We start from the raw sequence: 15,826 nt of genomic DNA on the forward strand, positions 1-15,826 counted from the left end.
GGTCGGACACCTCCGCATTCTCAGCATCATGAATGCATCGGTGAGCGACGGGCAGGGGAAGATGTCGCCTCCTCGGGGATGATGCTCGAGCCGCCTGTGGCGCCTCCCTCAACAAATTATTGTTGGTGCTTGCCGCATGCCACATACAAATCGATCGCTTGATGGTCTTGCTGTCGATAGGTTCTAATTAATGTGTGTTGCTCACATAACTTCTAATTTGTGGGATTTTACAATTTTTTTTGTTGGATTTTCTCGTAGACTTTAGTTTTGGATGATTGGATTTTCGGTTGTTCTGGTTGGATGAGGGTTCCATCTGCAACCGCCGTCTACGCCTTTTTGGGTTCTGCTTGCACGACTTTTGTTTGTTGGTTTATAATTTTGCTACTACAATTTCTCGTTAATATTTTATACATAATATATATTTGATATATATAATTATATTTTCTTTACTATACAATAACAGCGGAAAAGGTGTGTGTTGGTTGGTTGTTTTGCTTTTGCTTTAGCTTGACTTGCTTTTTTCGTACGTTTTTATAACAACTTCTCATGTTAATATGTATAAGTTTAATGATTTCTTGATCTCTTCTCATTTCTTATATATATATATATATTCTGTATATATTATGTATATCAATACCGTAATTGTTGTATTACCGTCTCTTATCACAAAAAATCATAATTATATATATATATAATTTATTATTATTAATTTTTAATGTATTATTCTTAGAATTGAACAATAATTAAAAATAAACATAGGACTTAGTTACGTTTTTGTTTGTATTTTGTATGTGTGTGTGTGTGTGTGGTGGCTTTATGTGAGTGCGTGTGTGTGTGTGAATGATTGCATGTAGTTGTAGTTGGTTGCAGTTGACCTTTGTTGTTGAAGTATTGCCAAGTATATTATCGCTGTCCAGCTGCAACAGAACCCCTATTAATTTTTTTGGACCCATGTGATGCACCGCCCAACTGTTGTGAGGTTCCACTCTGCCAGCACAAGGTGCAAGCAGGTGCGCCCAAACAGCCGGAAAGTTAATCGGACGGGCAGAGCGAGTTTTGTTGCATCGGAGCAGCGGAAGCAGATGTTGTTGCTTTCTGCTTGTTTGTTTTGTTTGTTGTTGTCGGGGCCCTTTCGCTAATTTTGTTCATCTGGTGCGGCTGCGTGGCCATGTGCCACATGCCGCAAGCCGCTTGCAAATGTACAAGTTTCTTTTGACAATTGTTGGTTGATTCTTTACAGTTTTTCTTTTGTTTAACGAACTTTACATATACACTAAACATTATTTAATAATAATAATGGAAAAAACAAATAACAAAGAGCACACAAATGTGGAGCGCAAAATAATAAGATAAAAAGAGGAGAATTTCTTGATATAGCAAAACTCATAATTATTATAACTTTACGAACTTAACTGCAGATTGTTTTCCTTGTTAAAGGTTGAATTTGAACGGAAAATAACTAAGCTAAACCAGACGCCAGCAACCCAAAGTGGATCGAACAGGCAGTGTCCTATGGTGCAACACGCGGCGGTACCCTTGCAATCCTCGGGCGACGAACTTTATTCTTCTCCGTTGAATCTTGTTGCTATATACAAAGGGTCGCCGCCAGAACTGCCACCGCACGCGCACTGCTGTCGGACTGATGTTAAGATTGATGTTACCTGATCCTCCCGCGGCTGCTGGTGTTGCCGCGCAGACTGCTGGGGCTGTTTGTCTATTTGCTGTTGTTGTGTGGTTGAATTGATTGATTTATTTCGTGTACAGGTAGATGGCCACGATCAGACCGTAGAGACCCAACACTTCGGCGAAGATGAGAATCAGGATCATGCCGACAAACAATCTGGGCTGTTGTGCTGTGCCACGGACACCGGCATCTCCCACGATGCCGATCGCAAAGCCAGCTGCCAGACCGGAGAAGCCCACCGACAGACCGGCTCCCAAGTGTATGAACCCTCTGTTGGATAGTCACAAGATTAGAATGGTTAGAAATCCGATGAGCAGAAGAATTCCAATGAATATTTACCTGAACAGTGAGTACTTTGAGGGTTCATCCAGCGCGCCGGCAATCAGCACAGCCACGACCAGGCCGTAAATGGCAATGATACCCGCCATGACAACAGGAATGATGGATTTCATGATCAGTTCAGGACGCATCACCGACATGGCAGCAATACCGGTACCAGACTTGGCAGTGCCATAAGCAGCGCCGAGAGCTATAAGAATAAAGAGGAATAATAAAATTAGTTTAAAGTTGATCAGATGCAATTTTCTGCGACTAAGAAAGGTGTGGCAACGCTTCACCTAACTAAACAAAAAGGGGTAACACTGTCTTAACTACCTTATGTAACTTTACTCTTTCGAGCAACATTTTAGGATTTCCCCAAAAGTTAATGGCCATTGCCTCGTTTGAGCAATTCTGATCGCGAACATACCAGTTAGCAGTCACATGATCGTTTATAACTGACGGATTTTCGCTGGAAAAAAACCCCCCACACCCTACGCTCCACACTCTACATAAATTCCGCTCTCCCTTGGGGCTGAGTATGTACACCGTTCGCGCTCTGCTTTTTTTCGCTCTCTAGCTGTCAAATTCCGAGAGTCAGGCAACTTTTGATAAGGCTGGGCGGCGAGAGTGCCGTGCCAATTGATCAGGTAGGTCTCATGGGGGAGCGATTGTATGTATGTATATTGCAAAGCATTAATTGAAGTACAAAACCAGTTTCAAATGGCGGTCAATGGTATTTGCCTTTGTGTGTGTGTGTTTGTCTCTCTGAGCGTGAGAGGTAATAAATCGAATTAAAACACAACACATACAATCGCAATAATGGTGGGCTAAACACTCATACTCGTCTATATGGGTGTGTAGTATTCAGTGCGAAAGCAATCCATATCTGAGCGGGAGAGCACGGCACGAGCCACAGTAGCGGGCCCTACTCATCGTAGTCATGTGATTTCATGTTAATTAACTTATTTTCTGTTCCAAGTTATTTTCCATGTTATTGGTATTGTATCAGAGGGGAAATTGTCATGAAGAAGACATGGAAACAGTTTTTTATCGAAGCATTTACACATTTTCATTTCTAAATTTGTAGCTAGCTACGTCACAGAACAGGAAAACGGTCGAGTATGGTATAAAAAAAAACCAGAATGAACTTGAATAAACCATTTTATTTCGAATATTCATAAGGTCGGGGCGCTTAACACGCACACGCACACACATAAATGAAACTGGTATATTCTATACGAGCATACACACACATCTGAATGTGCGTTGTCTGGCCCCGCATTACGCTCAATTGCAATTAATAAAGACAAAATTTATTGTAGAATAATTTGGTATAGATGGAAATAAAAGTGGACTTCGAGATTTACGATGAACCAATTGATTTAGTTTTCATCTAGCAACAATATTTCGAGTCCCGATTGTAGGCACAGTGCGTGCAAGCAAGCGCAGCCTCAACCGTAATATGGGCCAGTGTGTACACACAATGTGAACAGTACTATCGCGCGCGACTGGCATTGACGCACAGCTGTGTATCGATGCCGCAGTTAAATCAGCAAATAATTTTAAAAAGTTGGAATGGCATTGACTTGTTTTTTTGTTAAAAGCTACTGCTATGAATTTCAATTATTCATACATCCACGAACACACATGTGCATGCATACACATACGTGTGCATATAGCGTTTATCAAGCGACAGACGGTATCGCAGACGGTACTGTGGGCGTCGAGAAATACAAAGAATTGTGAGTAAGAGGGAGGGGAATAGGCACTGGCGACAAAAGAACAAGAATCAACAACAACTGCCAGCACATTCAAAGATAATTATAAAAATGGGGGATATAGAGAGAGGGATAGAGAGAGAGAGAGAGCAAGAAAAACAGCATCAAGTGAAAAACGAATAAAACAAAAACAAATTGAAGGCGTCACAGTTGAGTGAACGAACAGCAAGGCAGCAGAATAAGAGGAGGGAGAGCCAGAACCGAATAGTCGAGAGAAACAAGTGCCATTTTGTTGTAGACAAGTTAAAGTCAAAGGCAGAGCCAGAGGCCAGAGGAATGCACCAACATGCGAGACAACAGCATGTACAAATTACCGTTGCAGGTTTCCGTCTGTCTTTCTGTCTGTCAATGTCTTTCCTAAAGCTTTTTGTTCTCACAATCGTCGGTGCGACAAAATTATTATAGGGTAATAAAGAGATAAGATAAATGTAGAACCAATTCCGTGAAATACTTTAGACAGGGTGTTGCATGGGAAGCGCGGGGGCTGGGGCAGGTTCATTGATTAAAATGCACTAGGAAAGATATGCTCTTATACACGCACACATTGGCATCTTTATTTTTGCCACGTTTTGCTTTCGCTCGCACACACACACACATATAGGGTGCATGAAAAAATATAGTCTCATAAAGACAGGGTTAAAGAATGAAGCTTTTGTGATGCTTCTTTAAAGAAATTAAATACTTAGTAAGTCACGTGTAGCAGCAAATTATGTCGGTATAGCATTTTTTACATAATTTACTTCCCACCCACAAACGGCGCCTGTGCTTACTACTGTTCTCTGTATATCTACTACTATTTCGGGCACTGCGATTGCGCAGGCGGGCGTAGGAGTGTGTGCTGTGTCATTGTGTGAAGGATTTTCGTGTCACTCGGGGTATTTCTGGACCCGAGCCACAGAGGAGGATTTGGAACATCAGCCTCTGTTTCTGATAAACGCAAGCGGAAAGCAACGCCCATTGCTCGGTCGCTTGGAAATCGGCAATGAGTCAGTCAGCTGAAAAAGTTAACTGCAGTTGCTGGAGAGCAGGGGGAGAGAGAGGAGCCACGAAATTCTCGCTCATGTGATCGTGCAGTCAAGCAGAGTTGCCAGACCGTGGAAATTATCGTTGAACAAAAGCTTAAAATTGATTTATGCTATTGACTTAATTACACAAGCACTTTGGATGAGAGTGATATCTGTGTTGCCGGGGCACGTACATATGTATACCTGTACAGCGTATCTACGGACCTACTATGATAATAGGCCGAGCAAACATTCGGGCAACCTTCTTCTTGATTACCAACAGCCACCAGAACGGCAGGGGGAAGGTGCAAATCACAAGACAAGTTTCCGAGGCATGACATAAGAATTGCGTCACAAATGAGTTGATTTGTGGAAAGCCATTGCTATTGTTCGGGAAGACGGGGGGGTGGGGGATTTGGGCCACTTGCCGGCAGAGCGCGTGCTACTTTGCTGCTACTCTTTTCATATGATGCCTTGCGACACACATCCACATCCACCAGCAAGCACATCACATTGCTTGAGCACTTGCTATCTTATCAGCCAAGTCAATTGGTAAATAAGCCACTTATCAGTAAGGTAAATACAGAATGAATGGTATGGTCTCGTCTCTGATAAGCCCGAAAAAACGATCATACCCTAGAGCATGTGATGTCTACAGGGATTCGATTGATCATGCATTCAGCGATTTTGGCATGTGATTACCCACAGGGTGTTGGGGGAGAACAATAGATCCACAAGTTTGTGGACATTACGGGGAATGGGGCCAAACATTTGTCAGCTGAGGGGAAGGAATAAAATGCAATACAATGTCATTGTGATTGTGACACGTGCCCTATTCTTGCCCCCACTTTCGGGGCTCCTTATTTTACATCAATCACACTCATTATGTCCTCGTGCTGCTACTCTAACCAATAAATGTGAAAAAAAAAGTTTCGTGTGGCAACACTGTCGTTCTGGTCTTGTGACTGTTGTGTGAAAAGGAAAGCGAGCTTCATAAACTTCACAAAAAACAGTAACTCTTCTACACACACACACACATTCATCCAATGCCAAATGCGAGAGAGTGCGCAAGCGAGCGAGAGGAGAGAGAATCGTTGCTCTCACATTAACCAAGTGTGAGTGTGAGTGTGTGTGTGGGTCGGTGTGTGAGTAATGTGGAAAGAAAAAGGCAAAATTTCTAATTTGGCCACTGCGAGTAAAACGTAATTACAAGCTGCCAAATTTCTATGAAAAATGAATATGAATAGAACCATCATGGTGTTTCCTTTTTGGTCAAACTAACTTTTCTGGCTAAAACATGGTACATTTTCTGCCAGTCACGCGCATACTGACGCAAAGAACTTCTTCTTTGTGTGCGTACCACTATCTATCTGTATTCAAGGGGCTACTACACACTTGCCGCTTTTTTGCGGTACACACACAGCACACGCATTGGTTTTAGCAGCTACTGGTGCTCCCTGCTCTGCTTCTCCCACTCTTCCTCTTCCACCTTTTACGCCACACGAAATGTTCGATTTTTTTCGGACCAGGAGTATGTTTAATTTTAGTGGTTCACACTTACCCGAAAAGACGATGGCGGAGGCTGCGCCCATAACACCGAAGAAGGGGCCATAGATGGGGTTGTCGCTGGTCACTTCCGAAGACATTTTGCTTTGTTTTTTGTTTGTTTTAGGCTAAAAATGAAAAGCGAGATTTTAATTCGTTTCGCTGCTGATTGCACTTGGTTTTCTTTCGGCGTTTTGCACGGCTAAATGTTATGCGCGTTTTTTATATGTAGGTGGGTATGCGTTGCTTTGAGTCGGAACAAAGTATTTATATTATATATACAATATATGTGGTGTATATGTAGAAAATTTCTTTACGCTGATCTGCGAACCACAATGCTTGCTGCTTCCACGACGAGTGAGCGCGCAAAATGAAACGAGACTAGGAAGACGAGACTCGTCCGATTATTGAATTTTATCGCGAGAGCTGAATGCGTGTGTGTGTGTCGTGTCATGTGCCTGTGTCAGTGAGAGCGTGAGCGCATGACAAGAAGTTCAATTGGCAATGGGCTGGAAAAATACACGCACGCACACACATAACACATACACACACACACACACACACAGGAACAGGCAAATGGAAGTTCCTCAAGCCTGGGTTTTCCTTTAAAAAACTTAACAATTTCGCGTTGTTCATATTGTTTTATATATTGTTTTTTCTCCCTTTTCCTACTTCATTTTTTGCTAACAGCACAAACGCACACACATACACGATCCCATTGCCGTTGGCTGAGTTATGTTTGTGTGTGTATGTGCATGTCGTGGCAGTAAATTGTAGCTTGTACAAACTCGAAAGTTGGCGCATTGTAGATTAGATGAACTTTTCATAGTTTTCGGGCCTCACATGACCCTTTGATCGTTGGTTTAATTGTTCACACTCACGTGATTAGAAATCTAATTAAAAGCAATGTGCTGCTCTGTGGCTGGCCTCTTTCGGGTTGCTGCTGGCTGCTTGGCGACTAACGCTTTGTTGCGGATAACGGCACTGAACTCCAACGAGATATTTTTCTTAGCTTTTATAAACTTTAGTCACGGGGGCGGATGGGTGGTTAATAGTGTGGCAGCGGGCTAATCGATCAAATATCCCCCTGAACCCTTGGAAATATACCAAAAAGAGGATAAAATATACCACTATACCGCTAATACACCTTCAACTCGAACTCGACGTCAAAATATACCGAAATGTACACAATGATAGGGTAGGGTGGTTAAAAACTATTTTCAAATTATATTTATAACCTTAAATCAATTAAACAATATTGCGTAGTGTGTAGATTTACATTTGGGGATTTAGCTGCCTAACTTAGTATTTATCCAGAGCTTTCGTGAGCAACTCATTCATGTTGGTCAGCAGCATGCGAGGATCCTCCGCCAGCCCGGCTCCTACCATGGCATTGGCAAAGAGCTGCTTGGTAATCAACTTGGCTAGCTCGGTGTCACTCTCGCGCAGTTTGTTCAGCTTCTTGATAATGGGATGTCTGAAAAGGTGAAACCTTGGGGTTACGAGCCTGTGGGGCCAACACACAACAGAGAGTCACTCACTTTGGATTGATCTCCAGTTCCGGCTGCAGCAGGGCAAAGCGGTTCGCCTCCGGCACCTGGTGGCTCTGGGTACGGATGAAGTGACGCGCGGCAGCCATCTCTTCCACGGTGACAACGCAGGGATGCGTGTCCAGGCGAGAGGTGGCTTTCACCTTGACCACTTGGCCCTGCAGCTCGTCCTGAATCCACGGTATCAAGCTGTCGAGCTCGGAGCGCAGCAGGCTGCCCTCGCCGTAATCAGTGGTTGCACTCGGATCCTTAGAATCTTCGCGCATCTCCTTTTCAACGGAGACCAGGTTCTTCTGCTTGTACTTTCCAAGCTGCATGAGCACGAGCTCGTCGTAGGGTTCGTAGCAGAAGAGAACAAGTTCGTTTCGCTTTTTCAGGCTCTCGTAGTAGGGGGAGGACTCGGCAAGGACACGGTTCGGCGCCGCCAGGTAGTAAATGTTTTTCTGCTCAGGCCCGACAGAGGTGTAGTAGTCCTCCAGGGACATGCGTCCTTCGGTACCCTCCGCCTTTGAGGAGTCGAATCGGAGGAGCTTGGCTATTTCTTCCTTTTCCGCTGAATCGCTCGAGGTGACGATGCCCTCCTTCAAAAACAGACCATAGTCGCGGTAGAAGTTCTCGAACTCCTCCGGCTGCTTCTTGGCGCGCTCCTGCAGGAAGCGGATGACCCGTGAGGTCAATACGCTGGACAGCTTGCGAATGATGCTGCTGTTCTGGAGGAGTTCGCGACTCAGGTTGAGGGGAATGTCCTCGGAATCGACGACGCCCTTCACGAATCGCAGCCACTTGGGCAGCAAGTGCTCGGTTTTGGACTGGATCAGCACCTTCCGGGTGTACAGAGCCACGCCCGTGTTGCCGTCGCGCGACATCTCGAAAAGTCCAGGCTTGCCCTCGGGGAAGTATAGCAGGGCGTGCACCAGAATGGGGACATCGGCGTTGTAGTGCAATGTGAATCGGGGCACATCGAAGCTATTGCTGATGAAACGGTAGAAGTTGTGGTGCTGCTCCATGCTGATGCTCTGGGGATCTAGCAGCCACAGGGGCTTGATTTCGTTGGCCTGCTTGCCGTTCAGCAGGATGGGAGAGCCCACAAAATTGCTATACTTCTTGATGACAGTGCGGATGCGGTCTTCGTCCGCATACTCACGGCACTCGGTCTTCAGGTGCAGCACAATTTTAGTGCCAAGGTCCACGTCCTGGCTCTCCTCGATCTGGTAGGTGCCACTGCCGTCCGTCGACCAGCGCAGGCCGGGCGCTTTGGGCGTGGCTGCCCGTGTGTAGACCTCCACGCGCTGTGCGACAATGAAGGCCGAGTAGAAGCCGACACCGAATTGACCAATGATGTTGGAAATAGCATCAGAAGCCTGCTTCTCGTTCTTCATCTGTTCCAAGAACTGCTTCGAACCGCTGCGGGCGATGGTGCCCAGGTTGCTGATGAGCTCCTCCTTGGTCATCCCGATGCCCGTGTCCTGTATGGTCAGCTGCATCTGCGGCTTGTCTGTGGTGATGCGTATCTCCAGAGCCCTATCCTTGCCAGACAGTTCCGCCTCGCCAGTGCTCAGGGCCGTGTAGCGGAACTTCTCGAGGGCATCGCTGGCATTCGAGATCAACTCGCGCACAAAAACCTCCTGATCCGAGTAAAGGGAGCGCGCCACAATGTCCAGAAGCTGGCGAGTCTCAGCCTGGAACTCATGCTTGTCGACGGGCGCGTCTGCCTGCTTGGTCTCCGTGGCGAAGCGGCGGTACGAGGGCGACAGATCTGAAAGCATCGCCCAGAGTTATGTAAAATCCGAGTGCCGCCATGCAGTGCAGACCAGACGACTTACCGGCCGGCGATCCCAGAGCCACATTCAAGGCTGCAGCTGCACATCGATTGCTTTGCCTCAGCACTCCACCCAGGCGGCTGAAGTGACGCGCCTGAGCCAGCATTCCAATTGCTCGCAGTGACATTTTGTGGCCCAAATTAAAATGATTATTTCGAACTTTGTTGCTAAAATTTGTGTGTTACGTCCGAACGTGTTTCCAGCGCACATGTGTTACGTGTGCCAGTGTCACCCCACTCGTACAAAGTATGCATCGATAGGGTGGAGCGATAGTTGGAATACGGCGGGAAATTTAAATTTCTGGTAAAGCAAGCGTTTCCATTTGGAGGAATCGGTTTTCCGGGTTTGTTTTTCACATTTAATTGTGTCGTTAGGTCAGGTATGGGTTAATATGTAGAAGCGGGCATTTGAGAGAGAATGGTACAAAAATACAGGTATATATATATATATATGGGTAGGATATAAATGGGAGCCGGCAGCTCCTCCTACTGGCTCAGCTCGTACATGATGTGGGAAAGCACGGCGCTGGCCTCCACGTTGCTCATGGCCACATTGGCCAGGTGGGGCTCGTAGCGCTTCAGACTGCGCTTGGCCGTCGACGTGTTGGTTACCAGGTTGCGCAGAATGAGTGCTGCCGTCAGACGAATACTCTTGGTGACGGGCCCCTCGTTCTCGTCCATCAGCTCCTTGGAGTTGGTGTAGTCCGTTGTGTGCCGATTCATGGCCTGCATCGCCGCACTGCCCACCACGGGGGCCGGCGCTGGAGCCGGTGCACTGCCACCCGCCAGCTTCTGGGCATGACTTTCGTTCCGCACAATGGTGACGGGCGGCTGGGCAGGCGCCACATTGTGTATGCCCGTGGCCAGGCGACGCTGCACGCCGGCGCGTAGATTATCCAAGGCCAGGTGACGATCGATCAGATGGGTCATCAGGGAGTAGCGACGACGAGCTCTGTTGTCGCAGAAGGCGGGACCGCTGCCCCACTGGCAATAGATGTCGGCATCGGCATCCAGGTGGTCCGGGCAGTGGACATTGACCACATGATATTTGAGGTCGTTGAGTGATTTGAACTTGCGCCGCGGGCAGTTGCGCCAGTCACAGATGAACAGCCAATTCACGTCCACGGGCACGGGCGAGGGACTGGCAGCGACAATGGGAGCTCCTGTCACAGACGGAGTGGCGTACAGAGGCGCCGTCTGCACCTGGCTGATCACCACTGAGGTGCTGCTATTTGCCGCCTGAGTGTACTCTACTGGCTTGGATTCGGCCAGGACTGAAAGCGGCTTGCCGGACACTGTCGATGTGGATTCGCCGGTACTCATCACTATCTGTGAGAGCGTTGGCTTCAGAGCGGGCACAAACTGTGGCTGCATTGGCTTCTTGGCTATAGCGCCGCCAGTAACGGGCTTAGTCGCCTCCGGGATCTGAGAGGAGATAAAGATTTGATTAGAAAAGCTTTTCATTCCCCATTGCAGGCTACACTCACAACAGGCATGGTGATCTTCTGCTGAATGATGGATGGATGGTGCTGCTGCTGTTGCTCCAGAACGGTGCGGATGTGTTGCTGCTGCATGCCCCCCATGGCTGTGGCTGTGGGCGGCTGCGTGGTGATGATCGTCTGCGAGTTGAGTTGGCTCTGCTGCAGGGGAGCCGCCGTGGCCGGTGTCTGGGTGATGAGAGTCGTTTCTTTCATGCCACTGAGAAGTAGCTGCCGCTTCTCGCCAGGCGCAGCAGCAGCTGGAGCTCCGGGTGGGCCCGAGATGATGTGCTGCTGGATGATCGACTGGTGCTGCTGCAACTGCGGTATGGGCAATGTGGCTCCCGCCTTGGCGGCTGCCAGACGCTGCTGAGCCGTCACCTGCGGCGAGGCGAGCTGCGGCTGTGGCTGATGCAGCTTGATGGTGGCCGGAATCTGATTCAGCTGCGAGAGCAGGGAGGGGGACATCTGCCCTGCTCCCAGTGATGCCACTGGCCTCTGGGGCGTGATGAAGATCTGCTGCTGTTGGTGTTGGCTGGCGGGGCGTGTCTGCGGCTGCTGGGGGGCCGTGGTGGTGGTGACCAGAACCTGCTGGCCCTGCGCCGTGGTCATGATCATCTTCTGCGTGCCAGGCACACTGGCAGCGGACACTCCGCCCGGCTGCTGCTGCAGTATGATGATGGTCTTCGTCTGCTGCTGAGGCGTCTGTGTGACCAGCAGCGTGGGCGGTGCCGACTGAGAGGTTGGCGGAAGGGCGGGCTGTGTCTGCTGTGCCACCAGGTAGGTCTGACCCTGCTGATTCGTGGCCAGGACGTACTGCGTTGTCTGCTGGGCCGGGGAGGCATCCATCGACGTTTTCGGCTGCAGGATCACCGGCACCGTCTGTAGGCCCTGGTCCGTCTTGATGGTGGCCGTAGTGGCCAGCTTGAGCTGCGGTGGCGGGCCGGGAGAGGAGCTACTGCTGCCGGGGAAGACCAGCTGACGTTGGGTGGACTGCACCTTGGCTGGGATGAGTTGCAGCTGTTGCTGCTGTTGTTGTTGTTGATGCTGCTGCTGAGGCTGCTCCTGACTTGGCTTGGCCAATGGCGGAACGTCATCCAAGTCCTCATCCTCCAGTATGGAGGCAGCCAGGTCCGCATACAGATTGGCGGCATTTTTTGAGGGCGTCACCTGGGGCTCCTCCTTGCCGGAGGAGGAGGCGTTCTCCAGGGCCAGGCGCTTGTTCTGCTCGTCGTCGATGGTCAGCTTTCGTTTGGTGGCTGCCGAGATTATAAGGGTGCGTCCACTGGCGTCCTTGGTCACAACATTCGCCCCACTAAGCGGAGCCAGTGGGGGCGGAGCCGAGTCGGTGATTGGTTTCTTCTCCATTGCCATCTGGGGATGGAGTGGCTTTATGGTGGTCTGTCCCACCTTCACCGGCGTGTGCTGCATCAGCGGATTGTTCACGAAGGCACTGATGGCCGTGGAAGTTACTTTGATGGGCTGGTTGGAGGGGGCACTCGATGCGGAGGCTGTGGTGGGCACCAGGGCCGGGGGCTGGGGCGACTGCGACAGCACCTGTGCCTTTTGCTTCTGCTGACGCTCGGTCACCTTGTTGGCCAGGAGACTCTTGATGAGGGAGGAGCTGGTGGGCGGCGTGGGCGTGGGCGCAGGAGGAGCCGTCTCCTCGGCTGCTTCCGTTGGCGTTGAGTCCGACTGCGGCTTGGGCAGGATGAGAGTTTCCTTCTTGAGAAGAACTGCAGATGGATTGGCCTTCTGCTGCATGACCAATGGTTGGGCGCGCGTCCGGATGCCCACGTAGTAGGTGCCCGGCAGCTCAGTGCCGTCCAAGTGGCGCACGATGACGGGTCCCACGGTCTGGTTGAAGATGAGGCGCACCAGGCGTGGGAACTGCATGTGATTGACCACCGACAGCTTGCCCGCCTTCTGGCAGTGCGACAGGTATATCCTGTACAGCTCCTGCTGCTCCAGGCGGAACTCGTGGCCGGCGCCTGCTCGCTCGTAGGTGGCTCCCAGCCAGGCCAGAGCGTACTGCTCGTCGTCGTGTGTGAAACTCTGCGGCGCGGAGGGTGGGGCTGGCAGAGCCATGGAGACAACGCCCGGCGGCAGTATAACCTGTGGCAGACTGGGCACCGGCAGCGACAGTGGCAGCGGAACCTGCGGCAGACTCGGAACGGGAAGAGTAGGCGGAGCAGGCACCGGAGGAGCCACAACCTGCTGCTCTGTCTGCGATTGCAGGACCTGTGTCTGGGCGGGCGTCGGTATTGGAAGAGCGGCAGGCGGCTTGACGACCACTTGGGCGGATGGAGCAGCAGCCGTGGCAGCCGTGGGATTTGTGGCCAGCGAATTAATCAGATTCCCCGGCACCATCTCCACGACGCGCATCAAAATGCAACCGTCAGCTCCATAGGTCTGCGCCTCGACGGATATCAATGCCACCAGCTGGTCGACCAGGCCACGCACCTGCATCAGCAGAGAGCAGGGACGGGCGCCGAGCGAGCTTAGGGCATAGATTGCCTCCAGAGTGAAGATGAGGAGCATCACATCCGTTAGCGAGAGCAGCAGCATGGCGCGCTGATAGAAATCCAGGCCCAGACAGCGGTTTATGTACTGGGAGTTGCCTTCCCTGCCGCACAGCTTGTATATGATCTCGAGGCAGCTGATAATGACGGCTCGGTCGTTGGAGTCGATGCCCTCGCAGAGTGTGGCCAGCAGATTCCGCGACAGCTCGTCCGTGGTGGGGTCCTGCAGCTCGAACTGGTTCGCCAGATTACCGGCCGTCTCCAGGGCCTGAATGTGGATGTTGCCTGAGGACAAGGATCGTGGTTAATTGCCAGTAAAAACATGTACTTGGTATTTCAGGGCAGTGGCCAGTAAACTTACTCCAGCGTACATTGGCACCCATGACCAGATACCGCCACAGCGTGCGATTGGAGCCCAGCGGTATTTGATTCTCTTGATGGAAACTGAGCGCCCGCACGAGCTGCACTATCTGGAGCACGCGCTGGCCCATGCGCTCGTCGGTGCCATTGCTGCGGCGCAGATTCAAAAAGTCCAGCTCATCGCATGCCGCCAGCAGCTCGTTGCGAGCGCTGGAGTTCTCCTGCTCGTCCTTGTCCTCCTTGCTGATGAGGCCATTGTCCAGCCAGGCCTGTTCGTCGGTATAGAGCTCGAGTACCTGCGGCTTGTCGTAGAGCAGGTCGCGCCAGAAATTGTGCTGCGAGTGGTGGCGCACTTCGGCGTAGCTGTGCTGGAACAGCTTGCGCATGGTGTAGTCCGCATAGACGCCCAGATGGGCCAGCAGCACGTCCAGCAGCTTGGGGCAATCGGACAGTTGGAGGGTGTGCCGCACCTCGTTGGCCATCAGGGTGCACACGTTGATGGCAAAGTCCTGCTCGTTGGGCAGCGGCGAGAGCAGGGACAGCAGCAGCTTCTCGTAGCTGCTGTGCTTGTGCAGCTGTGTGGACATCTTGTACTGCCGTCGCCGGTCCACGTTGATGATGTGCTGGCGTTGATTGTAGGACATGGGCACCGCTGGCAGTGTGGAGTGCGAGGATCCAAAGATGCTGCCAAGGCCGCCGCCTCCCCCGGCCAATGCGCGGGATCGGGCCCGTCCGCTGCCCATCTCAGCATTCTCAATGGCCGCCTCCAGAGCCTCCATTTTGTCCGGATCCTCGCCAAAGAAGTTGAGCCGCTCGTACTTGTCCAGATACCGTCGGTAGATATGCTTGATGCCCGCCGTGCCATTTACACAGCGTTCCCTTAGCGTCTCCATGGCACTGTACACCTCTTCCCACTCGTCCCGCATGTTGACCTTGTTGAAGCCGCCACGCTCTGTGACCTCAGTGTAGAGTTTATACAAGTCCACATGCTTGCCACTGATCTTGGCCGCATGGGTCAATGGAGTGCTGCACAAGATGGGTAAACACAAAATTATGATAGATCAGAGAATGTTCGAACGGAGCAAAATCAATATAAATATCAATATTTTTCCCCCTTACCCGCGTCTCTCGTGGAACTGCTGCAGATCACGCCAGAACTCCTCGGGCGCCGACGCAGGTTTCCCTTCAGTTTTTTCCGGCGTGAAAGGCGCCGGAGTCTGTGGCTGCTGTTGGTATGGATTTCTGGCGCGCAAAGGCGTTGTTGTTGGTAGCAGCATTCCGAGCCCCTTTGCCGGTGACTGCTGCTCGATTTGCTGGGCGTTGTTGTTGCTGCCACCCAAGGCGGCGGCCGCTGCAGGCAGCGACTGCAGCAGCACGCGCACACTATCGATGCTTGAGGTCATGTTCAGCTACTCGCAGTCAAGTAACACTTAATACATTCTTTAAAATAATAAGACACACGCAATTTATTAACTTAAAAAAAATTACAACGCGACGCGGACGCCTGTGACAGTGTGACCGCGGAATTATCAATAAAAAATATCCCTCCTGACCCTCAGATATATACCGAAATATACCTAAATATACCTTGCCATTGTCAAAATATACCGTAAATATACTGACTGACACGATGATATTCCTCGATTTTGATATTCGGTTTAATATTTCTAGCTAGTTAGCCCTCTCAGCCGTAAACAAATATTTTTGTCCGATTCCTCAATATATTTTGTACAAGATTGGCCAGTTTTCAGAACTCCTTTTTACT

The 15,826-nt window shown here is 50.2% G+C and overlaps 3 protein-coding genes across 5 annotated transcripts; all 3 read right to left on the bottom strand.

Moving 5' to 3' along the window:
• Positions 1 to 800: 800 nt before the first annotated feature.
• On the bottom strand, positions 801 to 7,350 carry LOC111079070 (V-type proton ATPase 16 kDa proteolipid subunit). 3 transcript variants are annotated; one of them, XM_022374074.2, is made up of 4 exons: positions 7,214 to 7,350; positions 6,349 to 6,460; positions 2,024 to 2,213; positions 801 to 1,954 (listed from the first exon to the last, which is right to left on the bottom strand). In XM_022374074.2, exons 2-4 carry the CDS (start codon positions 6,431 to 6,433, stop codon positions 1,750 to 1,752), a joined length of 480 nt encoding a protein of 159 aa, XP_022229766.1. In that variant the 5' UTR covers positions 6,434 to 6,460; positions 7,214 to 7,350; the 3' UTR covers positions 801 to 1,749. The 3 variants fall into 3 exon arrangements, with proteins under 3 accessions (XP_022229766.1, XP_022229767.1, XP_022229769.1); XM_022374075.2 differs by lacking the exon at positions 7,214 to 7,350 and adding an exon at positions 6,650 to 6,748; XM_022374077.2 differs by lacking the exon at positions 7,214 to 7,350 and adding an exon at positions 6,615 to 6,631.
• Positions 7,351 to 7,539: 189 nt separating this feature from the next.
• Positions 7,540 to 9,921, bottom strand: LOC111079045 (heat shock protein 75 kDa, mitochondrial). Its single transcript, XM_022374042.2, has 3 exons — positions 9,706 to 9,921; positions 7,874 to 9,638; positions 7,540 to 7,809 (listed from the first exon to the last, which is right to left on the bottom strand). The coding sequence occupies exons 1-3, from the start codon at positions 9,827 to 9,829 to the stop codon at positions 7,635 to 7,637; spliced, it is 2,064 nt and encodes a 687-aa protein (XP_022229734.2). The 5' UTR covers positions 9,830 to 9,921; the 3' UTR covers positions 7,540 to 7,634.
• A 99-nt stretch (positions 9,922 to 10,020) lies between these two features.
• LOC111079043 (AT-rich interactive domain-containing protein 2) lies at positions 10,021 to 15,579 on the bottom strand. Its single transcript, XM_022374041.2, has 4 exons — positions 15,181 to 15,579; positions 14,063 to 15,087; positions 11,189 to 13,986; positions 10,021 to 11,126 (listed from the first exon to the last, which is right to left on the bottom strand). The coding sequence occupies exons 1-4, from the start codon at positions 15,462 to 15,464 to the stop codon at positions 10,188 to 10,190; spliced, it is 5,046 nt and encodes a 1,681-aa protein (XP_022229733.2). The 5' UTR covers positions 15,465 to 15,579; the 3' UTR covers positions 10,021 to 10,187.
• Positions 15,580 to 15,826: the final 247 nt, after the last annotated feature.

The sequence above is a fragment of the Drosophila obscura genome, unplaced genomic scaffold, assembly GCF_018151105.1.
Source record: "Drosophila obscura isolate BZ-5 IFL unplaced genomic scaffold, ASM1815110v1 contig_17, whole genome shotgun sequence".
NCBI classification, from domain to species: Eukaryota; Metazoa; Arthropoda; class Insecta; order Diptera; family Drosophilidae; genus Drosophila; species Drosophila obscura.

What these genes read in the sequence shown, in the direction of transcription:
- LOC111079070 (XM_022374074.2), bottom strand. Translation starts at nt 6,433, where the DNA reads ATGTCTTCGGAAGTGACCAGCGACAACCCCATCTATGGCCCCTTCTTC. An exon ending in CTCCGCCATCGTCTTTTCGG is followed by an intron (nt 2,214 to 6,348) that starts GTAAGTGTGAAC and finishes TTATTCTTATAG; the next exon opens with CTCTCGGCGCTGCTTATGGC. An exon ending in TCAAAGTACTCACTGTTCAG is followed by an intron (nt 1,955 to 2,023) that starts GTAAATATTCAT and finishes ACTATCCAACAG; the next exon opens with AGGGTTCATACACTTGGGAG.
- LOC111079045 (XM_022374042.2), bottom strand. Translation starts at nt 9,829, where the DNA reads ATGTCACTGCGAGCAATTGGAATGCTGGCTCAGGCGCGTCACTTCAGC. An exon ending in GGCTCTGGGATCGCCGGCCG is followed by an intron (nt 9,639 to 9,705) that starts GTAAGTCGTCTG and finishes CGATGCTTTCAG; the next exon opens with ATCTGTCGCCCTCGTACCGC. An exon ending in GAACTGGAGATCAATCCAAA is followed by an intron (nt 7,810 to 7,873) that starts GTGAGTGACTCT and finishes TCACCTTTTCAG; the next exon opens with ACATCCCATTATCAAGAAGC.
- LOC111079043 (XM_022374041.2), bottom strand. Translation starts at nt 15,464, where the DNA reads ATGACCTCAAGCATCGATAGTGTGCGCGTGCTGCTGCAGTCGCTGCCT. An exon ending in CAGTTCCACGAGAGACGCGG is followed by an intron (nt 15,088 to 15,180) that starts GTAAGGGGGAAA and finishes CATCTTGTGCAG; the next exon opens with CACTCCATTGACCCATGCGG. An exon ending in AGAAGATCACCATGCCTGTT is followed by an intron (nt 11,127 to 11,188) that starts GTGAGTGTAGCC and finishes ATCTCCTCTCAG; the next exon opens with ATCCCGGAGGCGACTAAGCC.